We start from the raw sequence: 21761 nt of genomic DNA, 5'->3' as shown, positions 1-21761 counted from the left end.
CTGATTATCAGTTTAGGTTCGGAAATTCAAATTTTATAATCGATCAGGTGCATCGAATTACTAATTTAATCAAAAAAGCTCTTAGATGTTGCTCATGCTTTTGATAAAATATGGCACAGAGGCTTAATTCAAAAACTAAACAGCATACTACCGAAACAATATGTGTAATAACTTGAGTCATACATTTTCAACAAATTTTTTAGAATTAAATGACAATTTAAAAATAATTAGGATCATCAATTGGAGCAAAAAATGGAAAAAAAATTTGAATAAATTAAAATTGGTACATATCAACTTCACTAATAAAAATACAGCTAATCAATTGCAACACTATGCCATTTGTAAATACCACTAAATACCTAAATACTGGACACCAAACTGTGATGGAAGGAACATATAAAAAATAACTTGAAATAAAATATAAAAAGCTATATTGGTTTATGGAAAGAAACTCCAAACTATCAATATACAGCAGTTAGAGTTTACGGAATACAACTCTGGGAATGTGCTAAAAAGTGCCACATTAAAATGAATAAAAAAAATTAACACGAAACATTGTGAATGGTCCTTAGTATGTTCACGATAAAGACATAAGTGTCGAAGACATCGCCAATGCTATAAAACGTTTTGCCGCCAAACATGAAACGAGGCTCCAACAGCACGTCAACATCAAGGCAACAAACTCCTCAATGTGGGTAACTTGAAAAGACGGCTGAAGGGGACTAAACTTTTCGAACTGGTCTAGTTATCATTACTGGAACTCATTTACTATGAGTGATTGTGTGTTTAAAACACAAATGTGTGTTTAAAACATAAATTAATAAATATAGAATAAAATTAATCGTTGGTCATTAGCATTAAAAAATTAAAACAACAATTTTAATAATGAAATCTACTAGAAACATTAAATGTGTTACATTGTTCACATTCATTACACCTGTACCTTAACTATTATACATATATAGCGATTTATTTAAATAATTTGGTCATTGTTTCAACTCTAAAAGTTTTGAAACTCTAAAGGCGCTAGTTGTACCCATCCAAGCATTCGTACGAGTCGTTGCACCTTAAATTTACTTACTTTCTACAATCTGGAAATGGAGAGTGTCTGTTTTGTATGGATATGTGTCGTATTTGCTTAAATTACAATGAAATTTCAAGCAACGGCAACAACAAGAACAAAGACGCGTATGCAATGTTAAATTGTACCCAGAGAAAGCGTGCATAAATGAGTAATGATACTAAAAAGAACACTGCACGTAGAAATTAAACGCTTTTCGGTCACATTAAAAGTGGTTTCAAAATAAGTCTCAGTATTGTGGAGACGATGGATGCAATGAGGCACGACTGACAGTCAGTTACATGATTAGAATCGAACTAACTGTTATAGACTTAGTTGATACGAAAACTGTTACAAAACTGATACATGAAAAAAAACAAAGTAGTTCTCACGATGGGGTAAATAGGCACCAAAGAAATTATTAGGTGGAGGCATTACTCAAACTGGTGACCCCGAGGTAGCTAAAACACAATGCAATTTCGATTCGTTAATAAATACATTTTATGATTCAATACCGTTTCGCTGCTGATCAACGTGATTTACCGGTTCAACTCCTTGACCGCCGCAGATCTACCGCAGACCAATTAATACGTTTGTTGGCCTACCACAAAACAGGTCGCTGTATTACCACCGGCCAATCAATGGCGTCCACGCAACACCTGATGGACGATATTTCATTATAATATTAATAATTTGGACACAGAACAATGGCCTACACTACAAAAACACCATAAAAACCCTTAAATCCTTAAACCCTCACTAGCATATGCTTCGTGTGTGGTCCTAATTCCCTCCGCCACTATTTTACCAATATATTAACAGCTTTTAAACCACAAAATAAGCACAATGATTCAAAAATAACACTTTTCTATGACAAAATTTTTTTTGCGAAACCCATATTTATAACTTAAAAAACCACGATTCTGGTTTAAAATACATATTGTGTTTTATAATCACAATAGCAGCATATATCTACCCGGAAAAAATATTTATTTTACTTATTTGTGAAATGCTGCGAAAGTTAAGAATGAAACAGACATTTTTGCCTAAATTATTTTCAAAGCCTCAAAGCATTTATGAAAGGGCGCTTTCCCTATGGATTTTGTGTCAAGATAACCCGAGAATTTATACCCGGGAATTTCCGGATTTTTCACTGTGAAAATCCAAAAGACAAAATAGTATTCTTTAGTTTTGATAATTAAAAGATTTTTAAAATAATACATATTTTTCCCAAATAATTAATCCACAAAAATTTTTTTTATTCAAATAAAAAAAAATAAAGTATTGGAAATTTAAAAAACCCGAGACTTCAAAATACTTAGCATTTACATAAAACAAACGAAACGGTTTAAAAACTAGGCTTCATATTGTTGTTAAAGCTTTGTGAAAATCTTAAAAAAACAATCGCTTAATGTGACAAATATTTACTTAAGAGATAAATGCTTCTCTCTTGGTCACTTATACATCGCAATGTCACGATCTAAACATCTAAACTGATATATACATATGGTCTTATTTATTTATCTTTTATTAAATCTACCGTTGTGACCTAACAAGCGTAAGCCCAATGCGTTACAAGTAAGTATAACCCACGAGACTGAAAGTATGGGAATCGGTGACTTCTATATTAATATTTATGAATTATTATGTGTAATTTAATGTATAACCAATATATGTCACTGCAGCTATTTTTTTAATAATTGCGCATTTTTAAAAATAAAAACTCGAGTGCCGCTGCCGGGGCTCGAACCCGCAGCCTTAGAGTTATTAGTCTGATACGTTACGGACTACGCTATTCTGCTCTTTTATTCTAGGCTAACTGCTCGATATTTAGATTGGAATAAATATACATAATATAATATATTAATTAACTCAACTGGGTAAAAATTACTTCATAATTCCTTTGTATATTATACACCGTTCTGATGTATAATGCCTGCACTATACTCTCTGGAAGTTGTCCGAACCGAAGTTACAACTGAAGTCGGCCGAGACCTACGACTTCGAGTAAGCGACCATACTGCCGCAAATTTCATATGCCGTCCGGACGGCGGCCGTGAATTACGTCAGGACGGCGGCTTCTGTCACGTGCAGCCGGCAAATTTGCGCGCGATCGAAAAATGTGCCAAATAATCGCAATTTTTTAATCGTCATTTTATTAAAATTACGCTACTGATAATTATAAAAGTTTGTGTGGGCACTCACCAATACAATATCAGTGAAAACTTTTCGGTCGTAGATATTCAATTTACGCAAAATCTTTGTCGGCTTTTGCAAAATGCTATAAGGCATAAAAATGATACTTCAGAATACGAACACCACATCTGTGACTATCCTAGAATTTGTCGCCATTGATTCTAAATAAGAATTCGTTATGGTGTGACATTTATATAAACCGATATAGGAAAATGCATAAGGATATTCGAAACAATTTTTTTTAACAAAATCAAGTATCACTAATTATTTTTGAATTATTTAATTTTATATGAAAAAAAATATAATAACGATATCTGTTAGAAGAATATACTATCAAAAATATAATTAATCTCTTTTGGTGCCCTAAAATATTCAAAGATGTCAGTAAGAGTCTGTTGAATCCCCGATAAGCATGTGGTATTATAACTTGACCACGTGACCACGATGCAGCGCTCGACATGCGTGTTAACCATAGGACGCCTACGCGCATACTGAAATTGAACCGAGTTACTCGTTCTATCTCAGTTCGCGAAACACCATATCATTATCTCTCTCACTCTCGTCACTTAACACGCGAGAGAGCGAAAGGGGAAGTATCTCACCGCTCGCGCTCGAAAGAGCAGCTTCGACTTCGGTTCGTTTGCCGACAATGTTCGGAAGCGCTCGAAGCTGGACAAGTCGATTGAATTACCCCACTTTAGAGCGGACAGAACCGAACTCGACCGAAGTAACCCACTATATTCTCCGTCCTTGGCCAACCTTGGCCAACTTCCAGAGAGTGTAGTGCAGGCATAAGACACGAAAAAGCGTTTCAAGAAAATTTGGCAAATGCATTGTCACTGAAAGCAAACGTCTAAAAATAACATGTCAGAAAAGAAAGTTTACGTAGATAAACTGATGAAAATTTTGCATGTGAAAGGAACAAGATAACATAAGAATATAATTCACAATTTAAGATTAGTCAATTTAAACTTAAAAGCGTCTATATAATAAACAACAAGTAACATATTTTGCTACATTGGCGAGAAATAACGAGTAAAGGAATAAACTAAGAGCATAGATGACTTTATAAAATGTATACAAAACTAATCGACCCGACTTCCGAGCTCATCGACCCATTAGCATTAATTAAATGCTAATTTTACAAACTAAACATTTCCATATTGAGCAATTATTACTTTTTCCTCACACGCAACACCCAATAACACCTTAACACCCATATGATGTCGTCGCGTGCCATTCTCACGACAACTATAATCCGATAATGAGTATTTGGGATCTTCATTCGGCCGAGTTAATAAAATGTTTCATTGACAAAAAAACCAAGTAAGAGGATGTTTGCTCGTCAAACAGTGAAACTGGTATGTTCATTAAAATGTGTTAGTGGGTTGTGTACTGTAATAGGTGAGCGAGGTGTGTGCCAGGTAACCATTATATGCTAATGTACCTGGGGATAGATGCAGAGGTGGACTCGGGATTCTTGAAAAATAAAAAAAACACGAACAAAACACATTGTGTAATAAGTTGTCGCGTCGGATACAAAGGTAAAGTAAAATGGTATAATAACTAATAAATCAACGGTCGAAAAAATCCTGGCGCCGGTAATAAAATGTAAGGAGATATTTCCATTAAGGTAAAACTTCTAGGAATTTAGATTATTTCAACGAGCGCCTATCCCATAATTTTAAAGGTGGGTATTGTATACAGGATGTTTACTTAAAATTGTTATTTGATTAATAGATTCATTATTAATCACCGTGATATTCAATAGTTTTTCTAAACGTTTTTTTTTTGTCTGACTGAAGTTGAGAACAATTACGCATTACTGAATATATATTACAATCACTATCAAACGATTAGACAATCTCAACTCAAGCGTGTAATAGTTATAATTTACTAGTTTATTATTTTTCTAGCAGGATTGAGCCACTTCACAAACTATCTGAATTTATAACACATTATTAAACTGACTTACTATGGTGCTACTTATGAAATATTTAATACAATCCAGCATTTGAATGGCATTAATGTGGAAAAGCTTTGGTTTCAACAAGATGGCGCAACATTCTGCACAACGCGCGCCACGAGCAATTTATTGAAGGAAATATTCGATGAGCGAATAATTTCGAATAATGGACCTGTGAATTGGTCTCCAAGTTTGATTTAACAGCTTTGGATTATTTTATGTGGAGATATGCGAAGTCGCTAGTCTATGCCGATAAACCAGAGACGATGGACGACATGGAAGCCAACATTCGCTGCGTTATTGCCGATATACACGGCCCCAGCTGCTCGAAAATTGGATTTCCAGATTGTGCTTTATTTATTATACTTTATTGAAATTATATTTAAACACTAATGGCATAAAATTATTATTCCAATAAAAGCAATACTATGGCCATTACCACGATTTTTATGTTCTATACCTTTAAAAAAACATCCTTTGTATTAAATTTATTGTATGTCGACATATTACATACGTATGTTTATTCCTTTGACCGATCTAAATAGTTACTCTATAAGAAGTCACTCATAAAATATGCACCCTCCTACCTCTACCTGATATAAATGTTATAAATTTCGCTAAGCTACACTCTAGGACTCTGATGAAAAATTGTCACAGATCTTTGCTCTCAGAAAATAAAAATATAGTATATTTTTAAAATTTAAACATAAGTGTCTCTCTTTTATTGTTCTAATGTTATTTTCCGTTGACACTTTGGCGTTGATTGACGTTATATTTCTGAAGAGCCACCTTCCAATATTTGTACGTGCGTGAATATAGCACTACTGGCTCAAACCATAAGTTTATTTTCGTTCAATTTTAATCCTGGGCAACAAAACAACTCGCAAATCTACGTGTGTGCATGTCATAATACATTTATTTTTCTTTGTTTACATTGTTGACAGGTGAATCCGACCCTAGCTCGCAGGACCCAACCCTTGCAAGTGGGCGTGTGTCGGTAATATAATCGTGACCGAAAAAATCGTTCCTTTTTTCTACCAGCCCACCCATAAAGCATTGCATAATATACCTTTAAAACATATAACATACGAAACGCCATTGCTTTTATCGACTTTTATGGGTTCATCTTGGGTCGAGTGACATCACCACAATTTGTGCATAACGAATTCATAAAACGCACATTAAACTCATAGGAAACCGCTAATGCAACTTCCTCAGACAATTAAGGTTGAGCATACGCTGTTTTGCAATAAAATTTTGGATGTTGCGTTATTTGAGACTGATTTGGATCGGAAATTTTAGCGATTAATTGGAGACGATAAAACTCGACGCATTTTGACTAGGATTGTTTTTTTTTATAATTGCATTAATTAAAAACAGTCGATAAGACGCTAATCAACGGATGACGTCATAAATAATGAGAGTGAACGTGTCGTTGAGCTTCACAAACGTCATATTATTATTCACAACAGATATTTTGAGCTGTAAAGCACAAAAAATTGTGCTATACAGCCAAATATCCCTCTGCACTTTTAAAATAAAATATTGTTTTTAACAACACCATTTACCTAAACAAAACTGTGCTAAAAAAATGCTTTTATATAATTTTTAAAGGGTCAAATTAGTCAGCACTACGCTTAAAAACCACCAATATTTACTCCCCACTGCATTTCCCGTGCTATTCAAACCCAAACTAATCAGTATACCAATATTATTTTCGGTTAGGTTATGTTTGGGTTTGAACAGCAAAATGCACGTTGTGCAATCGTCAAATTTAAGCGTGGCGCCGCGATAACTAACAAGTACTAAATTAAGTTCTAAATAGCAATAATTAAACTTGAATTTTGAATACCTCTGATATGCATAATAACAATTATTATTCACCAATCAAAACCAATTATTATACTCAATAACATAAATAGGGTGCTTTTATTGTATTACTTTCAGGTATAACATTTAATGAAATACCATGAATCTTGATGAAATCTAAATATTAAAAAAAAACGACCACTGAACGGCTAACTTTTATTCCCCCCCCCCCCCCATGGAAAAAGCTGAAACAACGTCCCTAATTCTACGCCGAAAATTCCCGGATTATTCTTTACAGAAAATCTAAAAAAAACAGTCGAATCTACACCGAAAATGTTTTTAAAAAAATGTCATTTCAGTGAAATCATATCGGAATACATTTTCACTGGTAGATACATATATATTTACGAGTGAAACTAAAATTTATCTGGCATGTGCTAGTAAAATCATATAATTTTCCCTTTTTCATACATAGTAATATATACATTTATATACTTATCATTATTTATTTATATGCGAAATATTAATGTTGCAGTGAATGTGTATTTTTTCAGTAAAGTTATATTTTCACTAATGAAGTCAAAATACATTTTCACCAGCAGATATATATTTCTACTAGCGAAAATATAATTTAACTGAAATTATATGCTGCTCTAAAATGTTTATGAAACTCAATTCGACAGTTGCAAAACTTCCAATATCTGTTCAAACCCAAAACTAAGCTAATTAAATTTAGTTTTAGAACTTTCATTAGGTCAATTCCAAAATATAAACTGAGCCGACTCATCTCTCATGGAAAAATAAGCTGAAGAATCAATACAGGCAAAAGTCGCATCTCGACAGTACAGGCAACCATCTGTACTTCGATATTACACTGTTTTAAAAATATGATTGCTATCCTTATCTATATTACTACGGACTTCTGATATAAGAATATTGGTTAAAATATATTCAAAGCGAATTTTGGTCAAAAGGAGGGTGCAAAAACAATTATCTCTTCTCAGAAGTCTAAAATTCACGTCAAAAGCAATAAAATCGTGTCGGCGCAGTTGCAGTGGGAACGCTCGGTAACGAGATATTTTCTTATCTAACTCAATTTTAATTAATCATCAAGATAATAATCCGCGAGATTGTTAAAAGCTTAGAAACTTGAAAAATACTATGGTTCATATGGGATTCGAACCCAGGTCTTTCAAGTATTATTCATCGACTTGCACCACCGATCTATTGTGTTGGTAAAATGAAGATCTATACAAATATATTTAGCAATCCAATTAACTTAAAAGTTGTATAATATTACTTAAATGGTGTCTGGAAACAAAAATAACTACGCTAATAGAGTATTTTTCAACTGTTTATATACATATATTTAATTTAAAATACCTATTACAGTGGTCCTGTTTGGACGAGAAACATTTTGCTTGGTATAAGACCTTCGTTTGGAATACGACCCGCGTGCAGGATATAACTTGTATGAGTCAAAAAGACACATCGCGCATGCGCAACTTGTATGAGTTACAACACGAAAAATGAACGAAAAATGTTTGGTATAAGTCCAAGGATCTGGAACGGATTAAGGACAGACCTATATGTAAATATTGTTCATTTTCAGTTTGGTGTATTAATGCTAATTGAGATACAATTAAAGCATGTCCAATATTTAAAGCAAAACGACTTTAATAAATATACTAGTGCAGGCATGGCGAACCTTTTTGGGTTCGCGTGCCAAAAATCCTCAAATATTATTCCTCCAAGGAGTAAAAAAATTACCAAGATAGAAAAAATAAATAATTAATTATTTTTTTTAAAGCGATTGTCGTTTATCTTAGAAAACATTTGATAATTAATAAAATGAAATAAATTATTAATTCACCGGTTATTTAATCAAGATTTTAATTTTTTAAATTTCAAATTTAAAAATATTTTTGAATTTGGAAATCGTTCGCGTGCAATCCAAATTTTCAAACGTGCCACCTCGGGCACGCGTGCCCTAGGTTCGCCATGCCTGTACTAGTGTATGATATAATATCGTATTTTATATGCACTATTTTTATGCCAAAGTAACTGCCATTTTTTTAAAAATGAGATACTATTTTTTTATTAAGCTATATAATTTATATTATTTAATACAACAATTATATTTTAATCATTAATTTAGTTAGACCGTTTCCTTAATTAAATTTAATTGTTTTTCCTTAATGTATATTTTGCGGGGATAGGAATAAGTGCTATATATAATCACTATTCTACCTATGTTCAAAACTCTCTATTTTAAGTTAGTTTTTTTGTTTGATAAATGTCAAATGTGGTCTAAAATTCCTATCTAAATGTGGCCTATCAATTTAGTTTGTTTGTAATAAATCGCTGAATCTAAAGCCAAGGTATAAGAGTGGAGGCTATAAAAGCAATAACTTCGCGTTTTACCACATAATCGTATATATTTTTAGTCGCGATGGTTGGATTACTTTCTTTTTTTAAATTCATATATGCATTTTATTTTTTGCCATAGTCAATTTTTTGGTTGGAGTTGTTTTGTTATCGAAGACTAAGATTAAAATCAGGTGAAGTGACTCCATAAAATAACGACACAGAATTTACTTCAACACAAAGGACAATTATTTACACCGCAGAAGAATTTTGAATTAAACTCTGTAATTAATATATAATTTATATGAGATTTTGATTTAATACATATATAAAATTTAAAAAAAAATAGTGATATTAAATACAAAAAAATACTGGCAACAATGCACTAAACGTGAAAACGTACATAAATAAGGTGGTAAAACAGTACCTTGAGTTCTGAAAGCGACCGGCACTCGCAAATTTCGCTCATCAATTCAAATCCGCTCAACGGTCGTCGGCGTATCCATCACAAACAAACAACAAACACAACATGTTATTATTTTTTCCAATCGTTACAAAACAAAAACACTCGTTATTTTCGGATCCCGAAGGAGTTCGCTTCGCGCTCGTTATTACAGCGGATCGCACTCTCGCAACAACGGACCACAATAGACGCGACCGACGCGACCGACACGACTGCCTCGCGACCACTGTCTGTGAGGGAGAGCGGCGTTCACAGGTGCCGTTAACGTTCTAGTAAGCGTGTATGTGTGTGCGCGTTGTTTACAAACACTCGCACACGCGTGCAAAAGCGAATTGTTTATGTAAATGCATCTAGCGCCGCAAAAAAATCAAACGTCAAATTCAAAAGAGCGGCCCGTTTTGGCCATGATAATGCGAAATAGCGACACGGTCGAAGCGAGCGAAGCCATTTTATCCAAATGTGGATTTGTAAATCAATTGGCGCAGTATCGCGATGACGATAAGAGATTAAATTAAATTATTTTATTAATCTTTAACAATGTCATGGACACTTTCGACGAATCTAAAATGGAACGTTCTAAAAATTCCGAAAGAGTTTGTTTATAATTTAAGATTAAAAAGCATGTGAAAATACATAGTTATAACAAGTGCTTGAAGTGCTTACATATATGGATATATAATGTCAAATCATTTATCAATTTTACGTTATCGATGCATATACAAATCTAAAATGTGATTAAATAAAAACTGTCAACTAATATGAAATACTGTCAAGATTTCGTCTGCTGCGTATGCAGCAGAAATTCCAATACATAATTTGGCAAAAAAACTTCCAATCGCCCTAAAACTAGTTCTGAATAAAATTTGCTCCTCAATCTGTCAAAATTAGGTTTTCATCATTTTAGTGAACATAAATAATGTATCAGATTATAAGCATGCTCTATGATTTATACTTATTCATTACTAAAATATTAATTAAAAGTTAATAAAACACTATGTATATTTGTATATTTATTTATTATAAATCCTTCATTCTAACATGACAGGCTTTAGCATAGTGGCGTAGCTCCCCCCCCCCTCCCATATAATTATATAATACAAAATCTTACTTTCATAAAAAGCTGTAACTTAATGCAATATGGCAAAACTTTCCGAGGTAAACGGCCCCTTTTGACATTTTTATATTATATGCATTTAATAAATGTGCATAACAGTTTTTTAGTTTGATGAAATATATTATTGTTTATCAGGCATTTCATTATTTTAGCGCGTGCTCGACTCAAACAATCAATGGGGAACATCTGGTGTAACTTAGACTTTTATAAAAAAAACTGGCCAAATATTCGGGCCAACCAAAAAAATATTTGTAGTGGCGGTTATTTATATCCGGGCTTGTCATGTTCAATTTAGTTCTTATCTATTCGTGGATATATATTTTTAACGCATTCTCACACTATACGAACGATCCTTCCATCGTGAAAATGCCGCCCCTAAGCAAGTGCCGCCCCAAGCGGTCCACCCCCCCCCCCTCCCACTAGTTACGGCACTGCTTAAGCATGCTTTACAACGGAATTATAATCAACACAAACAGATATGTATTGGATCGGTGGCATATATTTTATTATAACTTTAAGTTTTAATAAAAATAACACTGGGATAAATGCCAACAGAATAAAAGCGCAGACAAAAAATTTTACACACATAGAAAAAACATAGTTAAATAAAAGTATAATACTAAATATATTTATTTTAAAATTAAGCATATTTTACAGATATAATTTATTAATATATTTTATATATAATAGTATGTACTATTCATTTAATAAATTCGCATATTTACTATAAAAAAATAATAAATCGATCGGCTGCAGCATATTCAAACAAAAGTAGTTTCCGAAAATATTGATTGTGCAGGACTTCTTCTGACACACATCAAAAAGCTGATAAAGTATGTGCTTTTCTTATAATAAACTTTTTTTATGTATTCCCAAAATGTCAAACGTAAACAATATTTATTGCAAGCTGTAATTAAAAACAAACATAATAGTGTATTGGCCATAAAAATATTTTCCAATTAACTGCGTCACATTAACGATTAAGCGTTGCACAATTTTCTATGCGCAACTGCACCCTGAGATAATAATTATTGTAGTAATACAGTAAAAGCGATCACTTGTGTGTTAAAATAATCGTGCCATTCGTGCAATTTCCGTTTTCGAACCTCACAATGGTACTTAATAGCAACGAATCAAGAGAGATGACTTTGCATCCGAGAAGTTTTCTTTGGACACATGTCTGGCCGGCGGCTTTAAAGAAAATAAAACGACACCACTAACCGGAACGGGTCGGTAAATAGAATAAGAAATTGCTACATGTGTGCTTGTATGTAAGTATTGCACACATGGGTGTATGAAAATTCTTTTCAACTAGCTCTTGCAGTATGTATATTACATAGACTAAATAGAGGCGGAGTTCTCAACGAATAATAAAAGCATATATACGTATATTTTTTTGATAATATCTATAATAAAACGTCAGTATCATAACGAAACAGAAAATTGTTCAAAGTTAATATCATGATATAATAGTGAATGTGAACACGCTCAAAAATGAGGGATGAATCATATGAAATATATTGGATGCATAGTTTGTCTTTGACAGCCAAGTACGGAGATGTCCATCAAACAAATGTCACTTTCTAAAGGCGTATACTTATTACGTTGTTTCTAAAGAGCGAGTGGATGATCGCTGCATGATTGTGATTACAGCTCTGAACATATAAAGGCAGTCACAAGCAGTCACCTGGCAGACTCCAGCAGACACTCGAAGTGACTCGCAGACGCCCCTCCGCCCGCGGACAATATACGGTCATGGACGCTCACATCCTGAGAAGGACCTTCCACGGACAACATCCCTGCACCAGCTTCTTCACCACTGTTCGGAGAAAACATCTCGCCCATCATAGCGTATCGCAATATGTAATATAATCTAATAAAATTTTCACTAGTTTCCACCTAAGTCTTACTGGCTGCGAAGTCACATCTCCCACTGGGGTAGTAAACCCGAAATACGCAAACAACCACAATAATGTGTCGTATTTTTTACTAAAAACGACACCGTTATGATGCCAAAGCCATTGTATTTAGAATACATGACCCCCTTTGGTCTAAACAACACAAATGAAAAATAAATAAAAGAGGGGGATTCATCGAAGAAATTATTTTATCACAATACAAATTAAATTTGACGTCCTGCTGCCTAATCCTGTAGTCTAAAAATAATACAATTGATCAATTGAACGCAGCAGGATTATTAAATGGCCACTTTTCACTTATAAGAACGAATAAGTTTTATTAGAGGTGACTCATCTAGTTGTGTATATTTATATGCAGCAATGACCCTATGACCGATCGATGATAACCGACAAATTCATAAATGGCATTAATTCTCTATTGATATATAAATTAGGGTAAGAAAACAATAACGGTTTCAGTTCTCAAAATATGTTTAAAGAAACTTAGTAACTGAATTTTATAACGGTACAATAAAATGGAGCATCCCTTTGTATAAAAAAATTAAATGTGTTGCATAAATCTCCCGTCATTTATTGTGGCGCCGTTTCGCATTATTTTGTTGATACAACATTACGCAAGCGTTTAAATTGCATGTAATCAATGTTAACGTGCGTGTTATTTTAAATGTTAGATCTCAATCCATATTTGACATTTCGAAGCCTAGTGTTGCCAGCACGAAATATTACACAAAAAAGTTCGATTATACTGTCATTATTATACTGCAGCGCTTTTAAAATATAAAATTACCCGTCTCGATTAATATAATAACAATAAAAAAAATCACTCCGGGCAACGTAGGTATTACGCGTGTATAAAAACGCATTATGTGCGATTAAACTTTACGACGCACAAAGGGAGAGTCGTAAAAACATCATAGTTTTACAGAAAATAACGTGCGTTTTTAATTTGAATTTATCGCCTGAAATTGAAAAGCACGATCCTAAAGTTGCGTCGTTTTTATTTATTATCTATGTTTACTATCCCATGGGAGTGGCTTTAAACGCAACCGCACGCCACGATGAACATGCTAATATCGCTCTATATAAATTTAGTATCATTTCGCAGAACGTGTTTTACATGAACATACTTATATACAGTATGTTTTGTATATATGTATTCTCTTATATACGCGCCATTAAATATAGGCTTGCATTCTTTTTTAATTGCGATATATAATGTCATTCTGTTATATTGGTCGTTCTGGTTGTCTCTTCATAATCATTCAATAATGTTTTACAATAACAATGTTAAATATTTTCAATTACAAATTAGATTTAGTTTTATTTTACTTATTAATATTATATATTTACTCATACACTAAGGTTTTATTAGCCGCGCAGCGCAAAATTTTATGATATTTTACAAATACTATTTAATTGGGTTTTATCTAGAACTGTATCAATATAGCAAAACTAAATATATAAAGTTCCATTGTATACCACAAAACAAGAAGCTTTAAGAAGATCGCATCGATTGTGACAAATGCACATCGGCCCATTACGGTCTTTGACAAAGGCCTTTCGGAGCTCGCCCAATAGTTAATTCGCTCGCTTATCCTAAAAAAATGTATAATTATAAGAATGGTGGCTGCACAATATCGCTTGGCTTAAAGTCTGCTGGCCTAAAAGCTAAATTTTATAAACGTTATTTATTAAAGGCAAAATATAAATTATTTATTATTTTTTCCTGGTGTAATATTTCATAGATGGCATACATTTTTGTGGGAGATTAATATATTCATATACTACATGCAAATTTCAATGAATTTTAATTAAAATTATAAAATATTTTTTAACAAACAATTACAATACAATCTGCGAAATATAGTATATTACAGCAAGGTTCAAAAGCACAATGTGAATATTAAAATTTATTACCTATTATGCACACATATAAGAAAAGGAAATAAATGGTTTTGTAGCTGCATGTTTATTTTCTTCAAAGATTTTGCAATATGTGAGTGGTTATTGACCTTTGGGCTTTGAGTAAAAGTTCGCATATGTTGAATATATGAGAAATGGCATGTTATTGGAAAGAATCGTTCGACTTTCTATAGTGTTTTTTTCTGAAGAATTAGGCAACGGCTGTGTTTTATTATATATCTAAAAATATATTTAGTGTGTAGTTATGTAAGTTTTTATTACATATATGTATAATTTGTATAGTGACCAAAATACAATAATTTTAGTGACATGTCTATGGAATGCACTTCCAAATGAAAATAACAAGGAGCTTAGATAAAGTGAATTATATATTATAGTTGTAAAACATTCCTCTTTAAAACACACATCATAGAACAACAATGTCATAACTCACCACTTAAAGCATAAAATATATCTTCTACAGACAATACACAAACCATCAAAAAGTTATGATTCATAGATTAAATGTATGTGTTTCAGCTATTCTGCTATTTTTCTTAGGATAATTTGATGGAACATGCTTTGTTCTGGACATTCAACTCAGAAAGAATAATGAGAACAAAGAAAGATACATTTAACATATTGGATTATATTATTTGCCCGTTATTATTATTATGTATATTTATTAGTATACGTATGTCAACGGTATCAGGAATTTTAATTATGGTGAAAAATATTTTTTAAGTAAAGCAGTAATTTGCAACAAGCAGTTCAAGGTCGATAAATATAAATATCATGGACGTTTGTTATAGATCGTTTTAGATAAACGGTTAAGTATTTATTTCGAGAAACAATAATATGTTAATATTTTACTTACATACAGCATGAGACTAGTACATTGTTACAATAGTCATTCTCTGTTATTAAAACGTCAATAAAAGTATTACTAAATACTGCATTTGCTTATTCATCTAAATTGCTTAATGTCTTGTAGTTTCACAATGAGTAGCTACGAAACTCAAAATAATAATAAAAATCGTAAAGCATTAAATCTGTTTGCATGGAATTGTAACAGGAAGAGCTCACATACAGTGAGTTCGGAGTCAGAAATTTGCACAACTTATTCGAACTGGAATTTTCAGAGCGACACAATTTTCAGCCATCGACTCAAGATAGCATTTCTATAATGGAGCTTTGAAATGTCTATTCCTCTGTCAAAGAAGAATGCGTAACATATTTGTGTCCTACGGTCTGAGTCTCTACAACGGACCTATAGCGACAACACCACAACAACTTCAGAAGAGCATTGCGATAAGGCATCAATCGCTCTTCCATGTTTTATTTCGTCAATAATATTGCTAAGGGTGGAGTACCACATGGACCAAGCTAGTTAGTATTGCGTATATTGCGCAACATAATTAAATACCATTAAAATCCTTAGTAAAAAAAACTAAAAAAATAATCAGATACATTTTTAACAGACTGTAGGGCAAATACCATATTTTTTGATATGTAATACATTTATATTTAGATCGAAAACAAAGGGTTATTAATAGTTAATTCTTATAAATCATCTGTATGAGATTTCTTAAATTCAAAATACAATTTTGTGTAGACTATATTTTGATATAGCAATATAAAATTAAGATATTATATTTTAATTAAAATAAACATACATATCACAAAAAAAAACCATTTAACTCAATTGTATATAGATTTTCTAAGCGTAACAAATTGAAAATAATATTATACTTATTCAACTATAAATTTATCACAGCTTTTACGATCAAATATTTCCCCCGAAACCATTGTGTTCATTATCGTTTTTCTCACCGGTGATTGTGCAATAATTTCCTAGATAAGATTACGTCTACTATTATAATAATTTCTCGTAAGATTGAGCGTGTCCGATCGGCATCGGCGATCTCCATAGGAACTGGGCCAGATTTTACAATTGGATCCGACGGGTACGTAGTATCTATACCTCCTACGGGTATGGGTGTGTGTGTGCACCTCCGGGGGCCACCAGATCCGTGAGAACGCCCCGAGCTAGGCAGTGCTGATAGGAAACCAGCTCTTGCCGAAGAGGCTTGATCAATCAATCACAAGATCCGGCAACAGCATACAACATCCGAACGCTGTCATTCCGTTGGCAAATTAGTTACCTATTTGTATGATAAGGTTCGTTCACACTAGTGACAAATACAAAGACGTCGAATGACTTCCCCTGCTACAGTGATATTCAAACTTCCTTGATTGCGTGCCTGCAAAATAATAAAAATAAGTAGTGGCGTAGCTAGAGTTTGTGCCGCCTGAAGCGATCATTAACCCCCCCCCCCAATTAATTATTTTGTGCAAAATCTGTAACTGAATGCATGTCTTCAATATGCTTACATTCTTTTCACATGCTATATGCATATAAAAAATATATCAAAAACTGTTTTCAAGTTTGATGATATACGTAAAAGGTAATCATTATTTATAACCGGCCGGGTCATAAAATCACTATTTGTCAAGTTAGTTGTATTCACATATTAAACGTTTTTAGCGCATTCAATTTAAAAACCACACTACACGAACGGTCTTCCATCGCGAAAATGCCGCCCCCAAGTAAGTGCCGTCCGGGGCGGTCCGCTCCACTTTCCCTAAAAGATAAACGAGACGTAGAACAATAGTTGCGCAGGATAGAATGAATTGTTTTTTACTGTACTTATTGGCGATAATTGAATTATGAACAGAGAGAGATACATAGCGTACCCTCCGACTTTTGAGGGTACGCTATGTATCTCTCTGTTCATAATTCAATTAGCCTTCGATTTACGACCGCTGACGATTTACTAATGAGCATAATAAATTCAACTCGTTTATTGACGTTTATATAACGTATTACACCGACATATTCAGGGAGTTCCTACGCATTCTTAGGCGTTCCTCGCGTGCTCGCAGATCCGAAGATAAGAACGTGGTTAATAGAGCAATTAACGAGCAGCGTCAATTCGAATGGAAAACTCGCACGATCGTATCGGAATTGGCTTACAAACGAGCGTGGATAGCTTATCTGTCGAGGAAATCTTGCTGAGATGCAGCGGAAAGCGTTTATGGCGACAATCTGCCGATTGAATAGAAAATTAATAAAATAATTATTGTTAGAGTGTGGGATGCGATATAACGGTGCTGCGCTGTATTCATGCGTAAAATTGCGCAATATTGTTTTAATTAAACATTGATACCAAAAATCACGTTAACGTTTCATCTTTCTCATGAAACATAATGGTGATTATATTCATAAGTATCCATTATATTTAAAAAAAATGATGTGGCGCAGTGAGAATAAATTTGGCAAAACGCCGATTTTAATGGGATGACTAAAAACATTCCACAGAATCTAGGAATTTAAATTTCCCTGTTCTTACTTGATTTATCCATGTATTTACAATAGTTAACACTGTTAAGAGTATTTTTTTATTACTATAATATGATGATTTTTGTATAAATGTTTTCTACTTATTTTTGAAGCACACATTCACTATTTGTACATAAACCAAAAAAAAAACGCTTTACATTTATTATGATTTGTGGTATGATAAAGCACACGTGATCATAACGCACGTCTTCTCTCCACTTCAACACATAACAATATGTAATTTTATAATCACGATGGTACAACTGGTTCTTCGCGTAATTTTTCACGTCCATGCCTAATCTCACTCATAACTCTCTTCATCCAGGAAACTCGACTCAACAATCATCTCGACTAAAGATCTAATAGCATACGTGTCGAAACATCTAAAAAATGTACTCGTAACAAGTAAGTACTGCATATGTACCGAATGCGAAGTGAGAGTGAACCAAAATGGCCTACAACTGCCTGCAGGAATGATCGCAATGTTTCCTCGTTGCGTGTCTGGCATATTTCCAGTGGACGGTGTCCAATTTTATAATTAGTATTAACTGCCAAGGTACAAGATCAAGCGTTTAAAGACACTGCTTTCCTTCTCAGGCAGTATGCCCGACAGCCATCTTTCAACAGTATCCGCATTTCTTCTTTAAAACGGCGAAAATGTGTAACGACAATTGGCACAGATGTATGAGAAAAGTAGTTACAAATTACAAAAAAAAGTTGGCAAACTATAAATGTACCTAATATGATTCTAAAATATAGTAATCTAGAATGACTTAAGTAACTTTTATTATAAAATAATAATTATTTGATTTGGTGCGATTATTAGAATTTTGTATCAGACTGAAATCTGAAACAAAATTCTAATAATCCCGAAAAAACGGCACGTATTTAAGGTACTACCTACAGGTGGCCCTCGACTTTCGAAAATTTGACTTTTGCACATATAAAAAAAAAATTTTTAATTAAATTTTTTTTTTAAAACGTTCTGATAGCGGTGAATCTTTTGCTTCAATCGGACGTTCGTATGATACAAACAGGTCTACGATATGCTCAATTTTGCAAAATAAAAATATAATTTAGGAATACGTTCAAAATTGTGGAAAATAAAGATATATTTCCACAATCTTTAATGATATGTTTCCAAAAAAACACAACAAAAAAAACATGTCATCGTAGATCGATGATCAACATCAAAAAGATGTCCCTCTGAGTATTTCAATTATTCAAGCAAAAGCTCTTAGTTTGCAAAAAGATTAGAAGGATAGGATAAAAAAATATTTTAACACGATTTTTCAAACAAGTAACGGTTGGTTTTACAATTTTAAAATGAGGTATTCTTTTCATAATATTAAATTTACTGGAGAATCGGCTGATGCGGATAAAGATGCTGCAAAAGAATTTATTTCCTAATTATCCAAAATTGTTAAAGATGTAGAATATTCCTCTAGCCAAATATTTAATGTAGATGAGACAGGCTTATTTTGGAAAACTCTTTAACAATGAAAAATATTAATGAAGCCTTCACGCACATTGACAAATTTTTAAATATTATGGAAGATTGTGATCCCAATGGAGAACGCATATCTCAAGTGCGTGGGGCGATCAATAAAAACATAGCATGTTATAAAATACTATATGAAGAAAAGAAAAAGAATAGTGGAAAACAGTTAACTCTTGATAACTTTTCAAAGGAAACACCCGCAAACCCCACTTAAACGTGTCTCTTAAACGCCTCTTAAACATCTCATATTTACTCGATAAATAAATATTTTAAAATACACACAATTTAATTTTTTTTTACTTCCCTCGACTTTCGTACATTCAACATTCGCACACATTTTCAGGAACCAATTATGTGCGAAAGTCGAGGGCCGCTTGTATATATCTTCCGGTTCATATTCTGATGGTACATTTGAACAATCGTTATCTACTGATACACATGGTCGAGTTTCTTGACAAATATTATTATATATTACGGCACTTGATTTAATAAAATACAAATCTTGTATATAACACAATAATATTGGCGATTTTTTTTATAAATAATATATTAAATTAAACAGTTCTTAAATTAATTTCCTGAGTTATGTTTTAATTTTATCTAGCATCTATCGAAATATATAATAAACACTATAAGTTTATTCTGCAATACTACTGTTTTAAAGTTACCATCTGTATAATCAAAATATATTTTGATCAAAATTCATATATTATATATTATGAAACATACTAAAAAAATCGTAAAAGTATATAACGTCATGGTATGAATACAAAACTATCACATGACATTGTTTCACAAGTCGGTGTCAATTATGATAAATTTACACAAAAAAATCAATGTCAGAGCTGTTCATAAACTGGGTTTTATTGAATATTCGCTCTAAGAAAAATAATGAAAACTCATCGTTAAGCGAGAAACTGGGTTAATGTAATTATTTTGCATTAATATTGTATTTTTAAGAAAACCAAACAAATCGAGACAGAATTGCATAGAGAAAGTGTTTATATATTGAATTCGTTCCATATACCAGTACCTTATTACTGCACCTTTCTAGTTCAACAATGAAAGTGTATTTTCTTCTTATTGAGATGTAGAAAATGCAGTAAAAAAACTAACATACATAGCAATTGCAAGAATTGTTTAATGGTTAAATTATGGATAATGTTCTGGCAGCGGATGAGGTGTAGAATGAATATTAGATACATGTGTATGTAAACGTTTGTGAAATTCATAAAAAGAACAAATAAGCTATAAGAAGGAGATTCTGTATTGTGAAGGACAATTCTTGGTTGCAATATATATTGATTGATAGACATTGAACATTTATCATTAAACTAATTGTTGTATTGTATCCAACGATTGCATTATTATTGTTATTATCCTGGCACGAATTTTCTCCTCTTCCTTAAAGAAAACGTACGATAGACTTGACATAATTGACCAACGTGATGAGCTTACCATGATAAACAAGAGACCAGAGAGACTCACCACTTTACAACTTCATCACTTCAACGACTCCATTTTTATTTAACATCACCGCCCGATAATAATACCTGTATCTTATCTACATATTGCTATAATTTATATTTTTACAATAAAACTAAATAATAAACATCTTTCAGAGTCTAATTAAAGGGACGTCATTTGATGGGTCGTGTGTCTCCCCCTTGAAATTGCCCAGAAAAATACATTTCATTTAATGAAATCGAAATATTAAGAAAAAAATAGCTAATGTGCGTTTTAGATCACTCTTTGCGCGGCGTGCTATCCTAATATTATGCTAGCCATCGTCGGTTTTCGTACAACGAGAATTATTATTATTAAATTATTAATTATTATATTCAAATCACTAGAGAATTTAACAAATTTTATGCTTAAATGTATTATTTATATTTATGTTCATTAATAAAGTAACCGTTTATTGCTCATTATAAAAATACCATAATTGATTCATTAACTGAACTAGTAAGTAACCTATACTATATTGTTTTAGTTCTTCATAATATTTTTTTTTACTTTCGATAAAAACATTTTCATGTCAAGAATGATACATAAAATGGT

General features: G+C 32.6%; 1 protein-coding gene across 13 annotated transcripts in view; it reads right to left on the bottom strand.

Moving 5' to 3' along the window:
• LOC148231248 (uncharacterized) overlaps positions 1-21761 on the bottom strand; it is a 121883-nt gene that overhangs the window by 87998 nt on the left and 12124 nt on the right. For 3 of the 13 annotated variants that reach the window (XM_088194554.1, XM_088194556.1, XM_088194555.1), the window contains exon 1: positions 9826-10095. The exons of the other annotated variants lie outside the window; for them this stretch is intronic. In XM_088194554.1, the coding sequence (XP_088050680.1) occupies positions 9826-9867 (42 nt within the window). In that variant the 5' untranslated portion in view covers positions 9868-10095. Of the gene's footprint in view, positions 1-9825; positions 10096-21761 lie in introns of those variants that run through there. 13 annotated transcript variants of the gene reach the window in all.

Source organism: Plectrocnemia conspersa, unplaced genomic scaffold (assembly GCF_051122295.1).
Source record: "Plectrocnemia conspersa isolate PC_06_02 unplaced genomic scaffold, ASM5112229v1 ptg000010l, whole genome shotgun sequence".
In the NCBI taxonomy this organism is placed as follows: Eukaryota; Metazoa; Arthropoda; class Insecta; order Trichoptera; family Polycentropodidae; genus Plectrocnemia; species Plectrocnemia conspersa.
Note: the sequence above shows the minus strand (reverse complement) of the source record. Positions and strands in the feature narration are given on the sequence as shown.